Genomic DNA, 19,557 nt, shown 5'->3' on the forward strand with positions numbered 1-19,557 from the left:
CACAAAGGCAGGGATTTTTGTCTGTTCAGTTCACTCCTATAATGCAAAAAGGCCAGAATAGTGTCTGGAACTTGTGATTTCTTTGAAGGCAAGGGCTTGAACAGAAATGGTGCAGTAAAGAGGGGAGAGCTACAGGTCATAAACTACTTACCAATATATTTTTAAAGAAAAAAAAAAAAAAAGGAAAAACAAAATCCTGAAGACGTTCATGAACCCCAGGACACTTGGCAGTCCTCCATCCTCTGTGTTCCCCAAGCACTGGTTCTCTAACTCATTAGTCGTGTAACCTTGGGCAAATAAATAACCTAAGTTTCTCAGTTTCCTCATTAGTAAAATAGAGATAACATATATTTTGCAAGGATTAAGTATAAAGCACTTAGCTCAGTATGCAACACAAAGTTAAGATCTTTTTTAAAAATAGAGCATCTCCTTTTCCTTGGCAGTTCCCACAATCCAAAAATCCTTAGTAAATTAGATGCAAATGCAATAGCTAGTCCTAAAAAGAGAATGTAGTAGTCCTAATCTCTTGTCCAGTTAGTTCAGCCAGAAAGGAAAAAGAATCTCTATGTTCTTGAGGCTCTTTGCTTAGATTCACTCAAGGAGATGGAAGTATGAGGGCTCTGGGCACATCAGGGTCACTCAGATCTGCCAGGGACTAAGTCAGAAGCCCCAGAAGTAAGCGCATCTTGGTTATCATCCATGAGAAACAGCTCTAGGCTCTCTGGTTTGGAGGAAATCTCAGAGATTCAGTCTAATACATTTATGTTTCAGCTGAGGAAAATTAAAGGCCAGAGATGTCACATGATTTGCCCAGGATCACAGAGTTAACAGAAGACAGTACTGGGTTGTCTCTCTTAACTACTTTCTACCAAGATACAGCTGACTGAAAACAGATCCCCCACCCCAACTGGGCAGACCAGTATAAGTCCAAATTCATAGGACTTATAATCAACTAGGTCTTACTGATGTAATGATCCAAATTATATCCCTCTCCATGACACATCATTAACTCCAATGAATTACTTCTAGACTCAGATAAACTCTAACTCTCAATAACTGACCTAAGATCAGCCTTACATCTATGCTATTTTAGAAAGAAAGGAAAAACTTTCAGAAAAGTGGAGACAAGAATAACTCTTGGTAATGAGAAAAGGTTCTATCTAGCCTTTGCTTAGAGTCAAGCACCAAAGGAGGTTTCCTGAGCCCCTAGTGCCACCTGGTGGCCAGCAAGATATATTAATAAATCTTAGAATCCATATATTTCAGATGATCTGTATTATAACAAATTATACAGGAACTTGGGGCAACGTGGGGTTGAAAGAGTGGATTATACTACTCTAATCTCTCAATATTTTTTGATTAAATAACCAACTTCTAGTTTCTGGTGAAAATGTATTATCAAAGAAAACCATATAAAGCCAAACTTTCTTATTCCCCCCAAAACCTCATCCTTCCCTTTTCCATCACCCTCTCACCAAAAGTACCCCATACCCAGTGATTCCAGTCATATAATACATGTTCAAAAGGGGCTTCAATTCGTAAGTAAAATCAATTTTATTAATAAAGATCTTTCCACATGCCCAGTGCAAATAATTAATGAATTCCGAGGAAAAAACCTACATACAGTGAAATTAGAAGTATCCCAGGATGACAAAAAATAAATTAAATATGTACACCCATAATCACCGCCGCCTCCGAAAACCTGAAAGGAAGGGAAACCAAGAATGAGGCAAAGGACAGTTGGGAAAAGCCAAAGGGACAGGAAAAAAGGACATCTAGAGAGAAGGGCTCGATAGGAGTGGGTTCCCTCAGCAATACTCTCTATATCCTCCCAGGACAAAAGACTAGAAGCAGGATGGAAACTGAAATGGGATAATGGTTCCTTCAAGTGACACTTTCATAGTTTACTTAAGGAAACCTGAACAGGAGCTGTGGGGCCTTCAGAAATAGAAGCCAGAAATCTCTTTTGTGAATGATGCTTATTTTCATCTTGGGAAAGAAAAAAATAAATGCCCACCTCTAAAGAGATTAACACCCAGTATGGAAGAGATATTATAAAGGTTGGTAAGACCTAGGATGGCAAATCCGGAATTGGCATCCCAATTCATAAACCCCATCCTGCACTTGATCACCCAAGTCCTAGCCATTCACTAACCTTTTTTCTTCTGACCTTTCTTAGGTGTCTTCTTCCGCTTCTTAGTAGAATTCTGATCCTGGAGACACATGGAGATGGGAAGGAATAGCGGTGAGCTTCCAAGTTTAGTGTCCCTTCCCCAGTTCCTCATGGTAATAAGCCCACATACATTTAGCTGAAAGCATGAAGGTCACCTCCCATCACTGTATCACTACCTCACCTCATCAAGATGAGGGGTTCCTCCTGTCAAAGCACTGATGTCACTGAAGTGCGTGAGGGAATGAATTTGTGAGCTCATGACATTTGCTCGTTTTCGCCGTCCTTTCTCCCGCTTACTGACACTTAAACGCACCATCATGCTCTCCTCATAGTTAATCCTGCCAGAGAAACACAGACACCACTTGCAGCATGCTCAGTCCATAGAGGCAGAAAGTTGCAGCCAAGAACCTGGGCCCAGGTGTTTACTCACCCCTCGTTCAGACAGTTCTCAAGAAATTTCATAGCAAGTCACTATAGTATTTAGTGAGGTGATACTGTGTGCTCAACACTCAATGCTCAATACTCAATGAAATGTTCTTTGCACTAGAACTTCCCTCCTCCCCAGAGATGAACTCACAGCCCATCCACAGGAATACTTAAACTGTATCAGAAAATTCTTTATATTCCAGCTCCATAAACAGGATCCTCAACATGAACCTCCTCACTCAAATCTATCAACTGCAGAGATGGACACCTGGGCAAAGCTGATGAGTCTGTGTTCAACTTATAACTGCTTTTCTACTTTGCTTCCCTGAACTTATCTAGCACTCTCCATGCCATTTTAAAAACGTGACTTTCTTGCCTTCTGCAGAAAATAAAGAGCAGTGATAGTGAAACACAGAACTTAAAAATCCTACTAGGTGGAACTGTGTAATTCTTCTCCATGTAGCACTTGCTCAGCCTGAACAGCTGGGGGAGCGGGGGGGGGGGGGGAAGACATTTCCCCTGCTAGTTCCTATTCTGTACTTCAAACCCCTAACTCTTAGAAACCGTCACACCAAATTTTGCACTCCACTTTCTAGATAATGTGGGTTCTCTTGGAATTAGACTTAATCATCGTCATTCAAAGGACAGGTCTCTACAGCATAGAAAACAATTTCTAACTGCAAGGACTCGGACCTGTGTTGATCCTCCTGGCTCTGTCGAGTAACATGAGGATGCCGAGCATCACGGATTTCCTCTGGAGCATCTGAGTACTGCTCCTTTAGCTCACGAATGACAGAGCTGCTCAATGCCCGTCTCTTGGCTCGTTCTAAGCGCTTCTTCTCCCGCTCAGCTTCTGTTTCATCTATGTGATAAAAATCAGCAAGGGTTATCCCAGAACAGAGAAGAGAAACACAATTCATGCTGAGGAAGCAGCCAGTACAGTCCATACCATAATGCACTGGAACCAAGCGTGGTGGAACATATTTCTTAGCTGTCCCTTTTCCAGATTTCTTCCCTGAAGCCCCAGACTGGCCTTCTTCTGCTTCATCTTCCTCCTCATCCTCACAGCTCAACTACAAAAGGAACATAATGTCCACAAACTTAGGAAGCGTTAGTCAAACAAGCGATAAGAAAATCCAAAGCTGAAGTACTCTGGGAAGGTGGGAATACAAACAAGAGGGAGAAAGGGGAATCTCACATTCAACATTCTAAGGCACAAGCTGGGAATCAACGGTAATAGGAGAATCCCAGGAGATGAAGAAGCATTACAAGGCTCATTCAGGCTTAGATTCCTCAGGAAAATCAGGATAATGCAACCTCTTACCTTGCTCATCATATTACTGGGATGAGGCTTAAAACGGAGTGGGTCACTCTCACCTAAAATAAAAGACCCAGGAGATTTTACAAGATCTGGAACTTTGTGAACGGCCCACACATAAACTTACAGCTTCCCCCACTTACTGAGGCTGCCTGTCACTGCCGTCTTCACCAGTTTGTCAATTTGATACTTTAGTTTTTGGTCCAAAGGACGAAGCTTTTCCAGAACCTATAATGTGGTTAAATAGGATTACATGTCCTTTTCAAAATTAAGCATACACCAAAAGTCCCTATGTTAAGTTGCCAGATAAAGCACCTAAAATATGCACAAAGTAGAGCAAATGAAGACAAAAATGCTTTTTTTCACATTTGGTTTCCTCCCTTAAACATGAGAACACACACTTAAATGAGAGCTATTGTGTCACAGTCCTGGAGTTCAGGATATAGAAACGCAGAACTCTAAGATGACAAATGCCTCATACCGTGCGAATCTCCACCAGTCTCAAAACTGCAGGATGTCCCTGAAGAGACCCTCCTGAGGCTTTGTCCAGAATGAGATGGCTCAAATCCATAAGGTACATTAACAACAGCTGATCTTTCACTTCCAAAAGGCTGAGACCCTGAGTTGAATCAAACAGTAAGAGATGCAAATTCAGTTTTAACCACAGAATAAGGCAGAGAGTCTAGGGAGAACAGGATAATTTTTTCCAAGTTCAAATTTTTTTCCATGCAGTTCATATAAGGTATCTGGAGTAGTCTCAAGGAAGTGGCTGTACCTAAAATGGCCACAGAGAAAATTATGCTAACACAATAGAAGCACAGCTCAGAGAATTACTGTATGACAATAAGAGCAGGAAAATCAATAAAGTATCCCCCAAAATGACTATAGCAAGGTTTCTCAAACTCAGAGCTATTGACATTTGGGGAACAGGTAATTCTTTGCTGTGGAGCGCTGTCTAGGCACTGAAGGATGTTCCACAGCATCCCTGGCCTCCACCCACTGATGCCATCCCCCAAGTTCTGACAATCAGAAATGTCTCCATACAGTAATGAATTTTAATTAACCAAAACAATCACTGATTTTATCCCCATACAATGGAATTATATGATATAGGTAAAAATAAGGACCTGTACATACTGACATGGACTTATCTATGTCAACACACTTTATACACTGTATAGAAAGTGTGAATAACGTGGTTCCAATTAAGGGGGGGAGGTGAGAAATATAATACACACATATTATATGTATAGAAAAATATCTGAAAATAACATAATTAGCAACTGCTACCCCTGAGGATCGAGATGAGGAAAAGCAAGAAATGGAGGGCTTGTACTGAAAAAGTGGTTTCCCATCAAGCATATATCACTTTTACAATCAACGAAATAAAAAATGTACCCCAGTGATTATCTCAGAATGGTGATTACACTGATGTTTAATTTTTTTCTTTGTGATTTTATGTATCTTCTAAACTTTCTAAAATTAAAAGTGTATTAGGGGCTTCCCTGGTGGCGCAGTGGTTAAGAATCCGCCTGCCAATGCAGGGGACACGGGTTCGAGCCCTGGTCTGGGAAGATCCCACATGCCGTGGAGCAACTAAGCCCGTGCACCACAACTACTGAGCCTGCACTCTAGAGCCCACGAGCCACAACTACTGAAGCCCGTGTGCCACAACTACTGAAGCCTGCGCGCCTAGAGCCTATGCTCTGCAACAAGAGAAGCCACTGCAATGAAAAGCCCTCGCACCGCAATGAAGAGTAGCCCCTGCTCGCCGCAACTAGAGAAAGCCAGTGCAAAGCAACAAAGACCCAATGCAGCCAAAAAATAAATTAAAAAAATTTTTTTTAAATGTATTATACTTACAGGCAGAAAATCATAAATTATAAGTGTATTCTTTTAAATAAAAAAAAGTAACGTGTGTAAGCAGACCTAAGCTATAGTTATTTTAAAAAAAAGTCACCGTGACTGCATAAAACGAAAATGAAAAAGTCCACAGCCCTCGGAAGACCTATTTCAGACAGATTAAATACTCTGCCTAGGATTACATAGTAATAGGAGTACAGCTGGGATTCAAACTCAGCCTGACTCCAACATCCAAGCCCTAGGTATCTGTAAACCAACATGCTAAGCTCTTGAGATCAACACTAGCATGCTACAGGAGGATGAGCAAAGGATTTAAAGACAGACAAATTGAGTTCAAGTTTTGAATTAGGCATTTAGCAGTCAAATATTGGGTAAATTATGACCTCTGTCGTCTCATCTATAATACGTACAGTAATTCCTTCCCACCCCCAAAAGTAATTAGGAGGCTCAAATAAGATATGAAAGCACTTTGTAGCCTAAAAAGCACCTATTAGAAGTCTTTGATCCTGAAGGTTAATAAATATCTGTTCAGTGAATAAATATATCGTGATCTAAGATACACATGCACAGCCCATCTGAAAAAGGCATTAAAATGGATCAAAGCATGATACCAGAATAAAGACAGCCAAGAATTTGAGAAATAGGCTCTTCTGACATGCTTGGGCATTGTCAAGTTCTAATGGGTTACAAGCGTATGAGAGAAAGACAAAATAAAAGCAAAGACTAAAAAATGAGAAGAAAAGAATGAAAATGAATGATGGGAAAGAAAAGGCAAAAAGAAGATACATTAAAAATTCGGGGGCCTCCCTGGTGGCGCAAGTGGTTGAGAGTCCGCCTGCCGATGCAGGGGATACGGGTTCGTGCCCCGGTCTGGGAGGATCCCATATGCCGCGGAGCGGCTGGGCCCGTGAGCCATGGCCGCTGAGCCTGCGCGTCCGGAGCCTGCGCGTCCGGAGCCTGTGCTCCGCAACGGGGGAGGCCACAGCAGTGAGAGGCCCGCATACCGCAAAAAAAAAAAAAAAAAAAAAAATTCGGGGACTTCCCTGGTGGCTCAGTGGTTAAGAATCTGCCTGCCAATGCAGGGGGGACATGGGTTCCATCCCTCGTCCAGGAAGATCCCACATGCCGCGGAGCAACTAAGCCCGTGCGCCACAACTACTGAGCCTGCATGCCACAACTACCGAAGCCCACGCGCTCTAGAGCCCGTGCTCTGCAACGAGAAGCCACCGCAGTGAGAAGCCCGCGCACCCCAATGAACAGTAGTCCCCGCTTGCCCCAACTAGAGAAAGCCCACACGCAACAATGAAGACCCAACACAGCCAAAAATAAATTTAAAATTAAAAAAAAAAAATTCATTTAGCTTTTTTTTTTTTTTTGCGATACGCGGGCCTCTCACTGTTGTGGCTTCTCCCGTTGCGGAGCACAGGCTCCGGACGCGCAGGCTCAGCAGCCATGGCTCATGGGCCTAGCCGCTCCGCGGCACGTGGGATCTTCCCAGACCGGGGCACGAACCCGCGTCCCCTGCATCGGCAGGCGGACTCTCAACCACTGCGCCACCAGGGAAGCCCTAGCTGTCTTTTTAAAACACAAATCTGCTGTAACTCTCATGCTTAAAAATCCTTCAATGATTTTTATTAACCTACTATAATGATTTGCATATTTCTGTAGACCTACGGAATGTTTTGCTTAAATGATATCTTAGGACGAAAGCTCAATATATAAAACAGGTAACACCCAAGTTTTCCAGCTCAAGCAGGTATGAGGGATCTAGAGACCTTTTTTTTTTAAAAATGATTTTTTGGAAGTGATCCATTTTTAAAGTCTTTATTGAATTTGTTACAATAAACTTCTGTTTTATGTTTTGGTTTTTTGACCGCGAGGCATGTGGGACCTTAGCTCCCTGACCAGGGATTGAACACACACCCCCTGCATCGAAAGCCGGAGTCTTAACCACTGGACCGCCAGGGAAGTCCCCAGAGACCTCCTTCTATACTGCCCCACACTCAATGGTCCCTGAGAAGGTTCTATAAGACCTTAATTTGAAAACTACCATATTTAATTTTAAGATACACATTTTTATATTTTAACATCTCTGAAGTCAGTATACATCTTTAAATCAATGGTATCTTAGCATTATGTCATAGATTAACAAGCAACATTGTATGCTCAATATATAAAGTCAGTGATGTCCCCAATTAACAGCATTTTATATTAAATGAAATACAATTGGCCTACAAGGCTCTTCACACAGAGTGACTACTTTTCTGTCCCCAGTACACACACAAAATGTACACCCAAGCATACTACATGACTTACCTCCTTTCCCAGAATATCACCATGCTTTTAGGTCTTTGTGCCTTTGTACATGCTGTTTCTTTCTATCCCTCTGACTCCTATTTATTCCTCACAATCCTGTTACCTCTCTGAGATGCCTCCCCTAATTCTCTCTGCTCCGTGATATTTATTTAATCTTGCTCCTCAGCTCGCACAGCCGCTCATCATGACTGCTACGACTTATACCTATTGCTTTCACCTGTCTTCTCTACTAGACTTCAGCACAGAAACTGGATCTTATTCATCTTCAAAGCTCCAGCACTAAGGACATACAAGACACTCAATAAGTCTACGATGGAAAGAACTGTTGAGAACATCAAGTCAAGGGGTGCTTACTCTTCAATTATGTCCTACCTTCTCTGTAGGATAGGCTTTAGCTTGAACTTTTTTGGTCAGAGCTTGCACCTGTGCAGTGACAGCCATCACCTGAAATTGATCCAAATAAAACCACTGATTAGAATACATCAAGTTGTCTCTGTGAGCTGTGAAGTGCAAAAGCTAAACAATGCCACCTAAAAATTATCTGAAACACTGCCTAAAGTACACCACTATCTTTTCAGTTCTGGGAAGGTATAGGAGAGATGGTTTCTGATACTTCCTCAAAAGGTAGAAAAACCTTTCCACCTCTTCTTAAAGCTAAAGAGACCATCTTACCAAACCACGGGAAGGGGATGGGGACTGGGACAGTGGTGATGGGGGCATTGTAGCTTTGTACCGGTTGAACTTGCAATGCATAGAACTATATAAACGTATATGACCTAAGCACCCAAAGGGCAAATCGTGTCACCTTTTTTGGCATCGGTTTCTTTAGCTATAAGAATAAAGAAAATTGATTCAGATGCTTTCTTTCTGGAGTTTTCTGTATTCCTTTGGACGCAGAAATCAATTACTCTGAATTGTAGCCTGAAAAGGTTTTCATTATATCATTTTGCTCTTACTGTATCTGGTCATTCAAATATGTGCCCCCAAATCACCAAAGTTTAGAGGTGTGGCAAACAAAGTCAAAGCCGATTCGTGACTAATTTATTCCAAAGGGGTGCCATTACTCACCTGCTCCTGGAGGTTTTTCAGAAGTGCTACGGCATTTGGTAGGTCTGACTCCAGCACCTCCTATGGAAGGGAGAGAAAAAAAAAATTCTTTCCTCAGGATTATAAGACGGAACGTGTGAAGTGGAAAAGCCCCCTCTCTCCTTCAAACACCCCGGACTTCCTGCCTTCCCACTCCGGTGCACAAGCAGCCTCGCCTCAGAGCCCACCAGCCTCTCAGGTTACTGGAAAGGAGCGGTAACTCCAGCCCCGTCTCCCTACTACTGCTTTTGCCCCGTTGTGGCAGGGAGGGAGCCTCCCTGGAGTTATTTCCATCACCACCCTTCCCTCGCCCCAATAATTTGCTTCGAGGCACTGAGGAGAAAGCAAACGTCCACAATACCAAGCCGAGGAAGCAAACACACTACACTCACGGGCGCCGCCATCTTCACAAAGCCCGCCCCTTCCGGAACTGTACTTCCGGAGAGCTGACGTTGTCTTAATAGACTTGAGAGGCCGCCGCCGCTTACAAACATAAGCCAATAGGAATAAGGGCTCTCTCACTTCCGCCCCGAACAGGATGTACGAGAGGCGGGGCCGGGTCCAGCCAATGGAATAGAAGAACTGGCTAAATTCGTCAGACTTAGGAGGAGCTTTAACGTAGAGATGCTATTGGAAAGAAGCATGTTATTAGTAAATTGAGTAGAATGATTGGAGCTAAGCCAGTAAAAACTCGGCAACTGACTGATTGACAGTTAGAAAGACCCAATGGAAAAAAGGAGTTAACTGAGCGAACTGAGAACATATTGGCTCCTGGACGCCGCAGTACCCCGAGTCCTTTTCAAGAGGCTTCTCTTGCATTTCCTGAACCCGCCGCTAGGTGACGGGCCTCGGCATCTCTCTGAGAAGGTGGCCACGTTATGAAACCGCCATTGCTGGCTGCTGTTCCAACGCAGGCCGCGCTAGAGTCCTCACAGACCCCAAGGCCCTTGTGTGATCGTGGAGAAGTCATTCGATCTCTGAGCTTTTTTCATATATAAATAGGAGAGTTGGGCCAGAGAAGCCCAGAGCCAGTTTAGACACGGACGGTAAGGACACTCACGCGCCTCACACGCATCTGGGGGCGCTGCGGAGAGACGCCCCCAGCTGCAGCCCCAACAGTTCCTACTAGTTCGGCGACAGGAAGGGAGGGACGTTTAACAAATGAAGCCAGTTCAGATTTACGTGACTTGCCCCTGGTCACACAGGCCCCAGCAGAACTTGGTTTAAACCCAGCCTGTGCATATATAGTATTTCATTATGCTCTGTCTCATCTTTCCCCAATACTTGCAAGTATGTAAGCTCACTCCTGCTTCTCACAGGCTGATGAAGTCAGTTGGGTGGGTATTAATTGTTCCTATCGTCTGCCTTGGGAAGTAAGCACTGCAAGGGGAAGTGATGGTCTTGAATTTTACCTGCAACTGTCAAGCAGAGCTAGGACTCGAAATCAGATTTCCTGACTTGGAGTGGTCTTCTGGAATTAAACAAGGAATAGCTCCCATATCTCGGCAACCAGGGTGGGAAAATCCTGGTTTCTAAATCTTTCGCTGGATTCAGGAAGAAAAAGGCAGGGCCTAGGTATCCAGTCCTCATGCCTCTGCCTCAAGCATTTATTTGCTGTTTCAGGCCCAGCATGGAAGCTCAGTGTGCCTTGACAGCCTACTCAGTCCATTAACCAATAGTTTTTATACTGTTTATCAGGATTTGTATTATGAAAATTTTCCATTTCAACATAAATTTGTGACCTATTCAAATCCTCTGCCCATTTTTTAATCAGATAATTCTTTTGCTATTTAAGTTGTATGAGTTCTTTATATATTTTGGATATCAACTGCTTATCAGATATGTGATTTGCATATATTTTCTCCCATTCCGTAGGTTGCCTTTTCATTTTGTTGATGGTTTCCTTTGCTGTGCAGAAGCTTTTTAGCATGATATAGTCCCACTTGTTTATTTTTGTTTTGTTGCCTTTGCTTTCGCTGTCAGATCCAAAAACAATCATTGTCAAGACTGCAGTTAAGGAGCTTACAGCCTATGTTTTCTTCTAGGAGTTTTAAGGTTTCAGGTCTTCCATTCAAGTCTTTAATCCATTTTGAGTTAATTTTGTGTATAGTGTAAGATGGGGTCTAGTTTTCATTCTTTTGCATGTAGCTGTTCAGTTTTTGCAACACCATTTATTGAAGAGACCGTTCTTTCCCAGTTGCATATTCTTAGCTCCTCTGTAGTAAATTAATTGACCATACATGTGTGGGTTTATTTCTAGGCTCTCTATTCTGTCCCATTGATCTATGTGTTTGTTTTTATGCCAATATGATATTGTTTTGATTACTATAGTTTTGTAATATAGTTTGAAATCATGGACAGAAATAACATTTAACCAACTATCTGGGCACTTCATGACTCAGTCAGGTTTACACATAAAATTAACTATCACGCTATACGTAAAAATACTCATAATCATTGACTCAGAAATCTATTTCTTGGAATTTATTCTGACAAAATCTTTCAAAAAAAGAAAAGAGGGCTTCCCTGGTGGCGCAGTGGTTGAGAGTCCACCTGCCGATGCAGGGGACACGGGTTCGTGCCCCGGTCCGGGAGGATCCCACGTGCCGCGGAGCGGCTGGGCCCGTGAGCCATGGCTGCTGAGCCTGCGCGTCCGGAGACTGTGCTCCGCAACGGGAGAAGCCACAACAGTGAGAGGCCCGCGTACCGCAAAAAAAAAAAAAAAAAAAGAAAAGAAAAGAAGCCATATATAAATATATATATATATATATATATATATATATATATATATATATGTTTACAGAGACATTATTTATAAGTTCAAAAAACTGCAAACAAGGGGTTAGAGAGTGATTGTTAATGGAAGGGGGTTTCTTTTTGAGGTGATGAAAATGTTCTAAAATTAGGTAGTGATGATGGTTACACAACTCTGAATATACTAAAAACGACTGAATTGTACGCTGTAAAAAGGTGAATTTTATGGTATATGAATTGTCTCAATAAAAGTGTTATAAAATATAAGCAACCTAAATATCAAACAAGTAAATTTTCATATATTATCACAGAAATAGCAAATAGCTCCATTTATTGAGCGCTTACTATATGCGAGGCATTATTCTGAACACTTTACATGTATAAATTCAGTGGTTTTTCAAAGTGTGGTACTTGATCTAGTAGCATCTGGAATGCAGATTCAGGCACCCCACCCTGTCCTACTGAATCAGAATTTCTGAGGCCAAGGCCTAAGATGCTTTATTTTAATAAGCCTTCTGTGTATTCTGCAACATGGTCAAGTTTGAGTGTCTCTGTTTTAACTTGTTTAATTCTCATAGTAAACCCATAAGATGGGCAATATTATTTTCTCCATGTTATAGATAGTAGTGGAACATCTGCCATCGTAAAAATGATAAAATCTAAGTTTGCAGAAATATGAAATTCTAATGGCTAGAACATAAGATTATGTACATATTGTATGTACCCACAGCAGCCCTATATATATACCATATATGTATTTTTGTATGTATATATATAATAGAAACACACACACACCTTGGAAAGAAACTGAGAATTGAAAATAGTTAATGTGATTGGGTAGGAGATCTTGGGTGTTATTTCTGTACTTGCATAGTTTCAACAAAGTTTTGTTTGTGTTTCAGGAGCAGCCCTGCTGAATCAAAAAGTACTTTCCTAGAAGAGCCACTGATACTACTATATATAAAATAGATAACAACAAGAACTTACTGTATAACACAGGGAATTATACTCAATATTTTGTATTAACCTATAAGGGAAAAGAATTTGAAAAGGAATATAGATAGATAGATAGATAGATGGATAGATAGATATCTGAATCACTGTGCTGTATGCCTGAAACTAACATGACATTGTAAATCAATTATACTTCAATTAAGAAATGCACATTAGAGGGAATTACCTGGTGGCACAGTGGTTAAGAATCCGCCTGCCAATGCAGGGGACACGGGTTCGAGCTCTGGCTCAGGAAGATCCCACATGCCGCGGAGCAACTGATCCCGTGTGCCGCAACTACTGAGCCTGCACTCTAGAGCCCGCGAGCCACAACTACTGAGCCCACGTGGTGCAACTACTGAATCCTGCACACCTAGAGCCCATGCTCCGCAACAGGAGAAGCCACCACAATGAGAAGCCCGTGCACTGCAACAAAGAGTAGCCCCGCTCGCTGCAACTAGTGAAAGCCCGCACACAGCAATGAAGACCCAACACAGTCAAACGATAAAGAAAAAAAAGAAAAAAAATTTTTTTCTAAATGCACATTAAAAAGAATCATCAGGGCTTCCCTGGTGGCGCAGTGGTTGAGAGTCCGCCTGCCGATGCAGGGGACACGGGTTCGTGCCCCGATCCCGGAAGATCCCACATGCCGCGGAGCGGCTGGGCCCGCGAGCCATGGCCGCGGAGCCTGTGTGTCCGGAGCCTGTGCTCCGCAACGGGAGAGGCCACAGCAGTGAGAGGCCCGCGTACAGCAAAAAAAAAAAAAAAAGAATCATCAGAGGATCTCATCCATTCCGTCAACATTTTTGTTAGTTATGTATATTGTGGTATTGCTGCATGTTTAATCAGAGCCAGCTAGGCCTTTAAAAACTTGAATTTCCACATTTGAAAATGGGAAAAATATAATTTTGCTCTTCAGTTTTGAGAATCTACTGAAGCGAAGTATGTGTAAGTACATTATAAATCATTGTGGACTTCACAAGTTAATGATATTTTTATTTATTTTATTTTATTTTTATTTTTGGCCTTGTTGGGTCTTTGTTGCTGCACGTGGGCTTTCTCTAGTTGTGGTGATCGGGGGCTACTCTTTGTTGCAGTGTGTAGTCTTCTCATTGTGGTGGCTTCTCTTTTTGTGGAGCACGGGCTCGAGGCACATGAGCTTCAGTAGTTGTAGCACGTGGGCTCAGTAGTTGTGGCACGTGGGCCCTAGAGCCCGTGGGCGTCAGTAGTTGCAGCACGTGGGCTCAGTAGTTGCAGAGCGTAGGCTCAGTATTTGTGGCACACGGGCTTAGTTGCTCCGCGGCACGTGGGATCTTCCTGGACCAGGGATCGAACCCGTATCCCTTTCATTGGCAGGTGGATTCTTAACCACTGCACCACCAGGGAAGTCCCTAATGATATTTTTAAGTGATTCCTGGATATATTGCTGGCAATTTCTCTATTAATAGTGGAATAGTTAAAAAAAAAAAAAGAGCCACTGAGCAGTGCCTGGAGGGGCAGGCAGGAAAAGTCCCAATAACTTTAAAGAGGTGGGAAAGCCCAGCCTGGGGTGAGGGTACTGTTGAGAGACCAGTCAGATCTGGAGGTGGGAGGTTGTGAAGGGCTAAGTTGGGACAATCTGGGACCAGTTTATGAAGTGTCTTTAAGTGCCAGTCAGAGGAATTCAGGCTTTGTCTCCGAGACAACATGGAGCCCTGGAAGTTTCTATGAATGAGAGATATGTTAGAAGTGGTACTTTAGAAAATTGAGTCTGCCAGTCATTTGGTGAGATGAGCAGATGGAAGACTAGTTAAGGTGCTATTGCAATTATCCAGGCATGAGAAGGGGCCTTGCCTCCTGACGTTAAAGAGAGAATGGGGAAGAAGGGAGGAGGCGGGACCTTTTGAAGGTGGAATCTACAGATGAATAGAAATGTGGTTGGCTGCCTTTCTCCTGAGCCCCCTCCCCTTTCTCATGTCTAATTCTCAGCTTCTCTGGGTAGTTCCTTTCGTTCCCTACCTGTGACCACAAATCTAGAATCTCCTCTGCAAATGAATCCGAAAATTCAATGTCACTTTTCCCAAGAATGACTGGTTATACCACCAATTCTATAAGATCAGATAATATAACCACCCCCCCACCCCACCCCTGCCACACACACACACACACACCAGCACCTTAAAACACATTAATGGCTGCTCGGTGTCTGTAGGTTAAAATTCACACTCCCTTAATTTGGTTCATGAGGTCCTTTGTGACCAACCTTCACCTGCCTCCCAGGCTCTTCTGCAGTCAGATCCCCTGATTACTTCCATTTTTTAGCCACACTGAGTTCACCTCAGTTCCTCTCAGGCCTTTGGACAAGCTGGTCTCTCTGCCCAGCTCCTTCTTTTCTTGATCTACTCCAGCTCATCCTTCAAGTCTGACCTTAAAAGTCATTTCCTCCAGGGAGCCTTTCCCGATCTCCAGTCCAGATTAGGTGGCCTTGCTTTGTGCTCCAGGATTTCTTCCATCAGAGCACCTGGCGCTTCCGCCATCACAGTACCTGCCACACTGTACTGTCACTGCCTGTCCACTTGTCTGCCTCTCCCTAGTAATCTGTGAGCTCCTGAAGTCAGGACTGTGCCTGCCACAAAGTTGGTGCTTGATCAGTGTTGGTGGAATGAACGTTCATTCCTGGGCTATGGTAAGGCACGCTCCCATTAACATCATTCTCATTAACATGAGTTGAACAATCAAACTGGAAGAAGCTGGGATCTGGAATTATTAGACAGGGCCATTGAGATGGGGCAGATCCTGGGGAACATTGTCATTGCAGATGCTGGAAGAAAGTACAGACCAGCCTGGCAGCAGATGAAGGGAGTTAGTCTATTAAAGCAGTCAGAATCAGGAAGATATTCTAATAAGAGGGCACTGGAACAGGTTTGGAAAGCCAAGCAGGCAAGTGGAAGTAATATTAATAGATACCACTTATTGAGCATTCACTGTTTGTTGGAAGCTGTGCCTATAACTTTTTTTCCCCATCTTTATTGAGGTATATTTGACAAAAAGTGTATGTATTTAAAACGTACAATGTGATGTTTTGATGTATGTATACATTGTGAAATGTTTTCCACAATCAAGCTAACAAGCTAATTAACGTATCTATCACCTTATATAGTTACCTCCACCCTTTTTTGGGGGGGAGGTCAGAACAATTAAGAACTACTCTCAGCAAATTTCAAGTACACAATACAGTACTTTTAACTATAGTCACCATGCTGTATGTTAGATCGCCAGAACTTACATCCTTCATGTATGAAACTTTGTACACTTTGAGCAACATTTCCCCCACCTCCCCAGCCACTGGAAACCACCGTTCTACTCTGTGCTTCTAAGAGTTTGTCTTTTTTTAGACTTCACATATAAGTGAAATCATGCAGTATTTGTCTTTCTATATCTGGTTTATTTCACTTAGCATCACACTCTCCAACTTCATCCATATTGTCACAAATGATAAGATTTCCTTCTTTTAGGGCTAGATAATATTCTTCATCCATTCATCCATCACTGGACATTTAGGTTGTTTCCATGTCTTGACTATTGTGAAGAATGCTGCAATGAACATGCAGGTATCTCTTCAAGGCAGTGATTTCATTTCCTTTGGCTATATATACCCAGAAAAGGAATTGCTGGATAATATGGTACTCCTGTTTTTAATTTTTTGAGGAACCTCTATACTGTATTTCATAATGGCTGTACCAATTTTTTTTTATAACTTCATATACATAATCCTTAAGTCAAGTATATGGGGTGGGTATTACCATCCACATTTTATGGTTAAGACTGTGGTTTAGTGCTGGGATTCAAAAATAGTTCTTCCTGGGCCTGTCCTCTTTTCTCTACATGAGTGCTTCTCCAACTTTAATGTGCATTAAATCACCTGGCGGGGGTCTTGTTAAAATGCAGAAAGGTAACTCAGGCCTGGGTTGGGGCCTGGGATTCTGCAGTCCTCATAAACTCCCACTGATGAGGATATATCAGTCCACGGATCATACTTTGAGTCACAAGACTGCACGATACTTCACTTTTTTCTCAGAGAGGTTTAAGTAACTCACCTAGGTCACACAGCTAGTCCATAAGCCAGGGTTTTTGACCACAGGCCTATTTGATGTCAAAACCTATGCTCTTAGTCATTAAGATATACTGTCTCCCTCTATTCGAAGGAAACAGGGCCCCCCGCTTCCAGTCTGGGGCTTAAGGGGGAAAATCTAATCCCTGAGAAGTAGACAGGCACCAGAGAAACTAAGAGGGTTACCAAGACAGGGCTTCTGGCAGAGGGAACGAAACCAGCGCTCAGTTACCAGACTGTGGCACAGGGTGGGGCCCAAGTCTTAGGAACAAGGTAGAAGCTGCATTTCCAGAACTACAGCACAGAAGCAAGAGTGACTTGATGATGACACTCCAAAGGTGGGCAATAGCTTGTTCTATCCCTCCTGCCTGGAGCCTGAAATGGGGCCAGAGCCTGGGGCAGGACTGACCCTGCCAGTGTGACAAGGTCACACGGGAGAGGAGAGAAAGATCATAGGGGTGGGAGCCACACCACTTTCACACCCTCCTCCCTGGGATCCTTGGCACTGCCCAGAGAGGCTAGGCCTTCCTAGGGCTCACCAGCATCCTTTGGGGCTGCTGACCCCATCCCCTGCACTCTCCCTTTCTACCTTCTCTTCTCTTGATTTCAAGCCCTCCTCCCACCTCAATCCTCTACATACCAACTCCCTGTTTGAATGACAGGATGGTTCCATATTTCAGGCCCCTATCCTATTGACCTTGTTCTGTCAGGATCCATAACAATTACCTTAAATTTTTCTTTCTTTTTTCCATCACCTTAAATTTTGCCTTGTTCCCTTTGAATGCCCAGGGTATAGGTATCTGGGAAGTGGCAGAAACCAGGGACGCTTAGTACTGGCTAAGTCTGGGGTCTTCAGTGGGGAGTGGGGGGCCCACAGGAGTAGCACAGAGCAGGGTGAGAATCAGGTGCAGGGTATTTCAGATGCTTCTGGACTTATACTTCCACAGCAGGAATCCAGCCATCCACGTTACACCAGCTGTCACATCAGAGTCATCAACTATATTAGGATCTTGGTCAGAACTTCTGATTGACTTCTGGCTAAAGGTCAGCAAAGGACAGGTACAAATGTGACCTAAAGGATAAGTTACAGAGCCCCAAACAGAAAAATGAACAGATAAATTTCTGAGCATGAAAAATGTGACAGTTCAGAATTGGCTTTGCAAAATAAATGAGCAGACATCTTTATGTCAGTGTTAGGGTTCTGCAGAGACAGATATAACCTCTGCTGTATTAGGATAATTTCCCATGGCCCCAAAGCTCACCACATACCTCCTGCACTTCTGCCCCCAGGCAGAGTCCCTCTGTCCAAGTGACCCCTCTTCCAAGAGGAGGATGTCCAGGGACAAAGACAAGCTGAGACAAAAGGGGGATGTTTGTTGGCATCCCTTACATATCCTCCTGAGCCTCTTGGATTCATTTTCATTTGGGTTCTTTTTTAAGAGCTAATTACTGTTCAGCCTCTGGAGACTCTAGTAATCATCCAAATGCAAGTTACTTGAGGAGGGACCCCTGGGAAACCTCCAAAACTACAAACATTACATTTTTGTGGGTCCCAGTAAAAAAAAAAAAAAATCCCAAGCATGTATTTTTATACATACACATAAAAGTGTATCTGGATGGACACTCTCCAACTTTTAACCATGGTTGCCTTTGCAGAATGGGACTGTGAATAGTGGAAGAAGCTTTACCTCACTTGCCTTGTAGAAGATATATTGTTTGAATTTTTAAAGTAACAAGCATTACTTTTATAATATGGGAGGAAGGAAAGAAAGAGGAAGGGAGGGAGGAAGAAAGAATGATTTGAGAGAGAAGAAAAGTAGAAAGACAAAGAAAGAGGGAGGGAGGGAGGGAGGGTGGGAGGGAGGGAGGGAGGAAGGAAGGAAGGAAGGGGGGAAGGGCGAGAAAGAGAAAGAAAAAGGAACAGAAAGAGAAGCCTCCTCCACTCTCTCCCTGAATAAGATCCAGGGAATCTCATCTATGTCCCTATCCTGCAGGAGCAATTGGAGCCCTCATAGGAAAGAGAACAGCAGCTGTTCACCTTCTTTGGTACATTATTCATCATGCATTTATTTTATTTAGATTCATCAGAGTTGAAAGAGCTCAAGATAAAAATATACATAATAACTTCTGGCCATTTAAAATATCAAAACAATGAAAAATATTTAAAGAGACTAGAGGCAAGAGGGAGGGCAAGGGGAAAACAGAAAAAGAACAAGAAAGAAAGAAACAGCAGTTTCAAGTAAATAGCAACAAATACCAGTGTGCCTAAAAATCCTGGAGGCTGCTGCTCCCTGTTAAGCTATGACAGCCTTGTTCCCTGGAGGCTGGGCCAAAAAGGTCAACATAGAAGCCTTTGTCTCCCTTATTTCCCCCGGATGGACACAACTTTGGACAGTGGCCATGGATGGGGTTGCTCAAGATCCAGCCCTTTCAAGACCCACCTCCAGCTTACCTTCCGCAGAAACCTTCCCTCATCGCCCTCTCCCCTCACTGCCCTGCCTCTGCATTCCTACATTTATGGACTCAAATTTTCAGTTA

The 19,557-nt window shown here is 43.0% G+C and overlaps 1 protein-coding gene across 1 annotated transcript; it reads right to left on the minus strand.

The window, feature by feature from the left end:
* Positions 1–1,539: 1,539 nt before the first annotated feature.
* Positions 1,540–9,603, minus strand: NGDN (neuroguidin). Its single transcript, XM_060096449.1, has 11 exons — positions 9,575–9,603; positions 9,165–9,224; positions 8,469–8,540; positions 4,399–4,536; positions 4,061–4,145; positions 3,924–3,976; positions 3,549–3,672; positions 3,293–3,461; positions 2,355–2,511; positions 2,156–2,213; positions 1,540–1,702 (listed from the first exon to the last, which is right to left on the minus strand). The coding sequence occupies exons 1-11, from the start codon at positions 9,584–9,586 to the stop codon at positions 1,683–1,685; spliced, it is 948 nt and encodes a 315-aa protein (XP_059952432.1). The 5' UTR covers positions 9,587–9,603; the 3' UTR covers positions 1,540–1,682.
* Positions 9,604–19,557: the final 9,954 nt, after the last annotated feature.

This window comes from Mesoplodon densirostris, chromosome 4 (assembly GCF_025265405.1).
Source record: "Mesoplodon densirostris isolate mMesDen1 chromosome 4, mMesDen1 primary haplotype, whole genome shotgun sequence".
Lineage (NCBI taxonomy): Eukaryota > Metazoa > Chordata > Mammalia > Artiodactyla > Ziphiidae > Mesoplodon > Mesoplodon densirostris.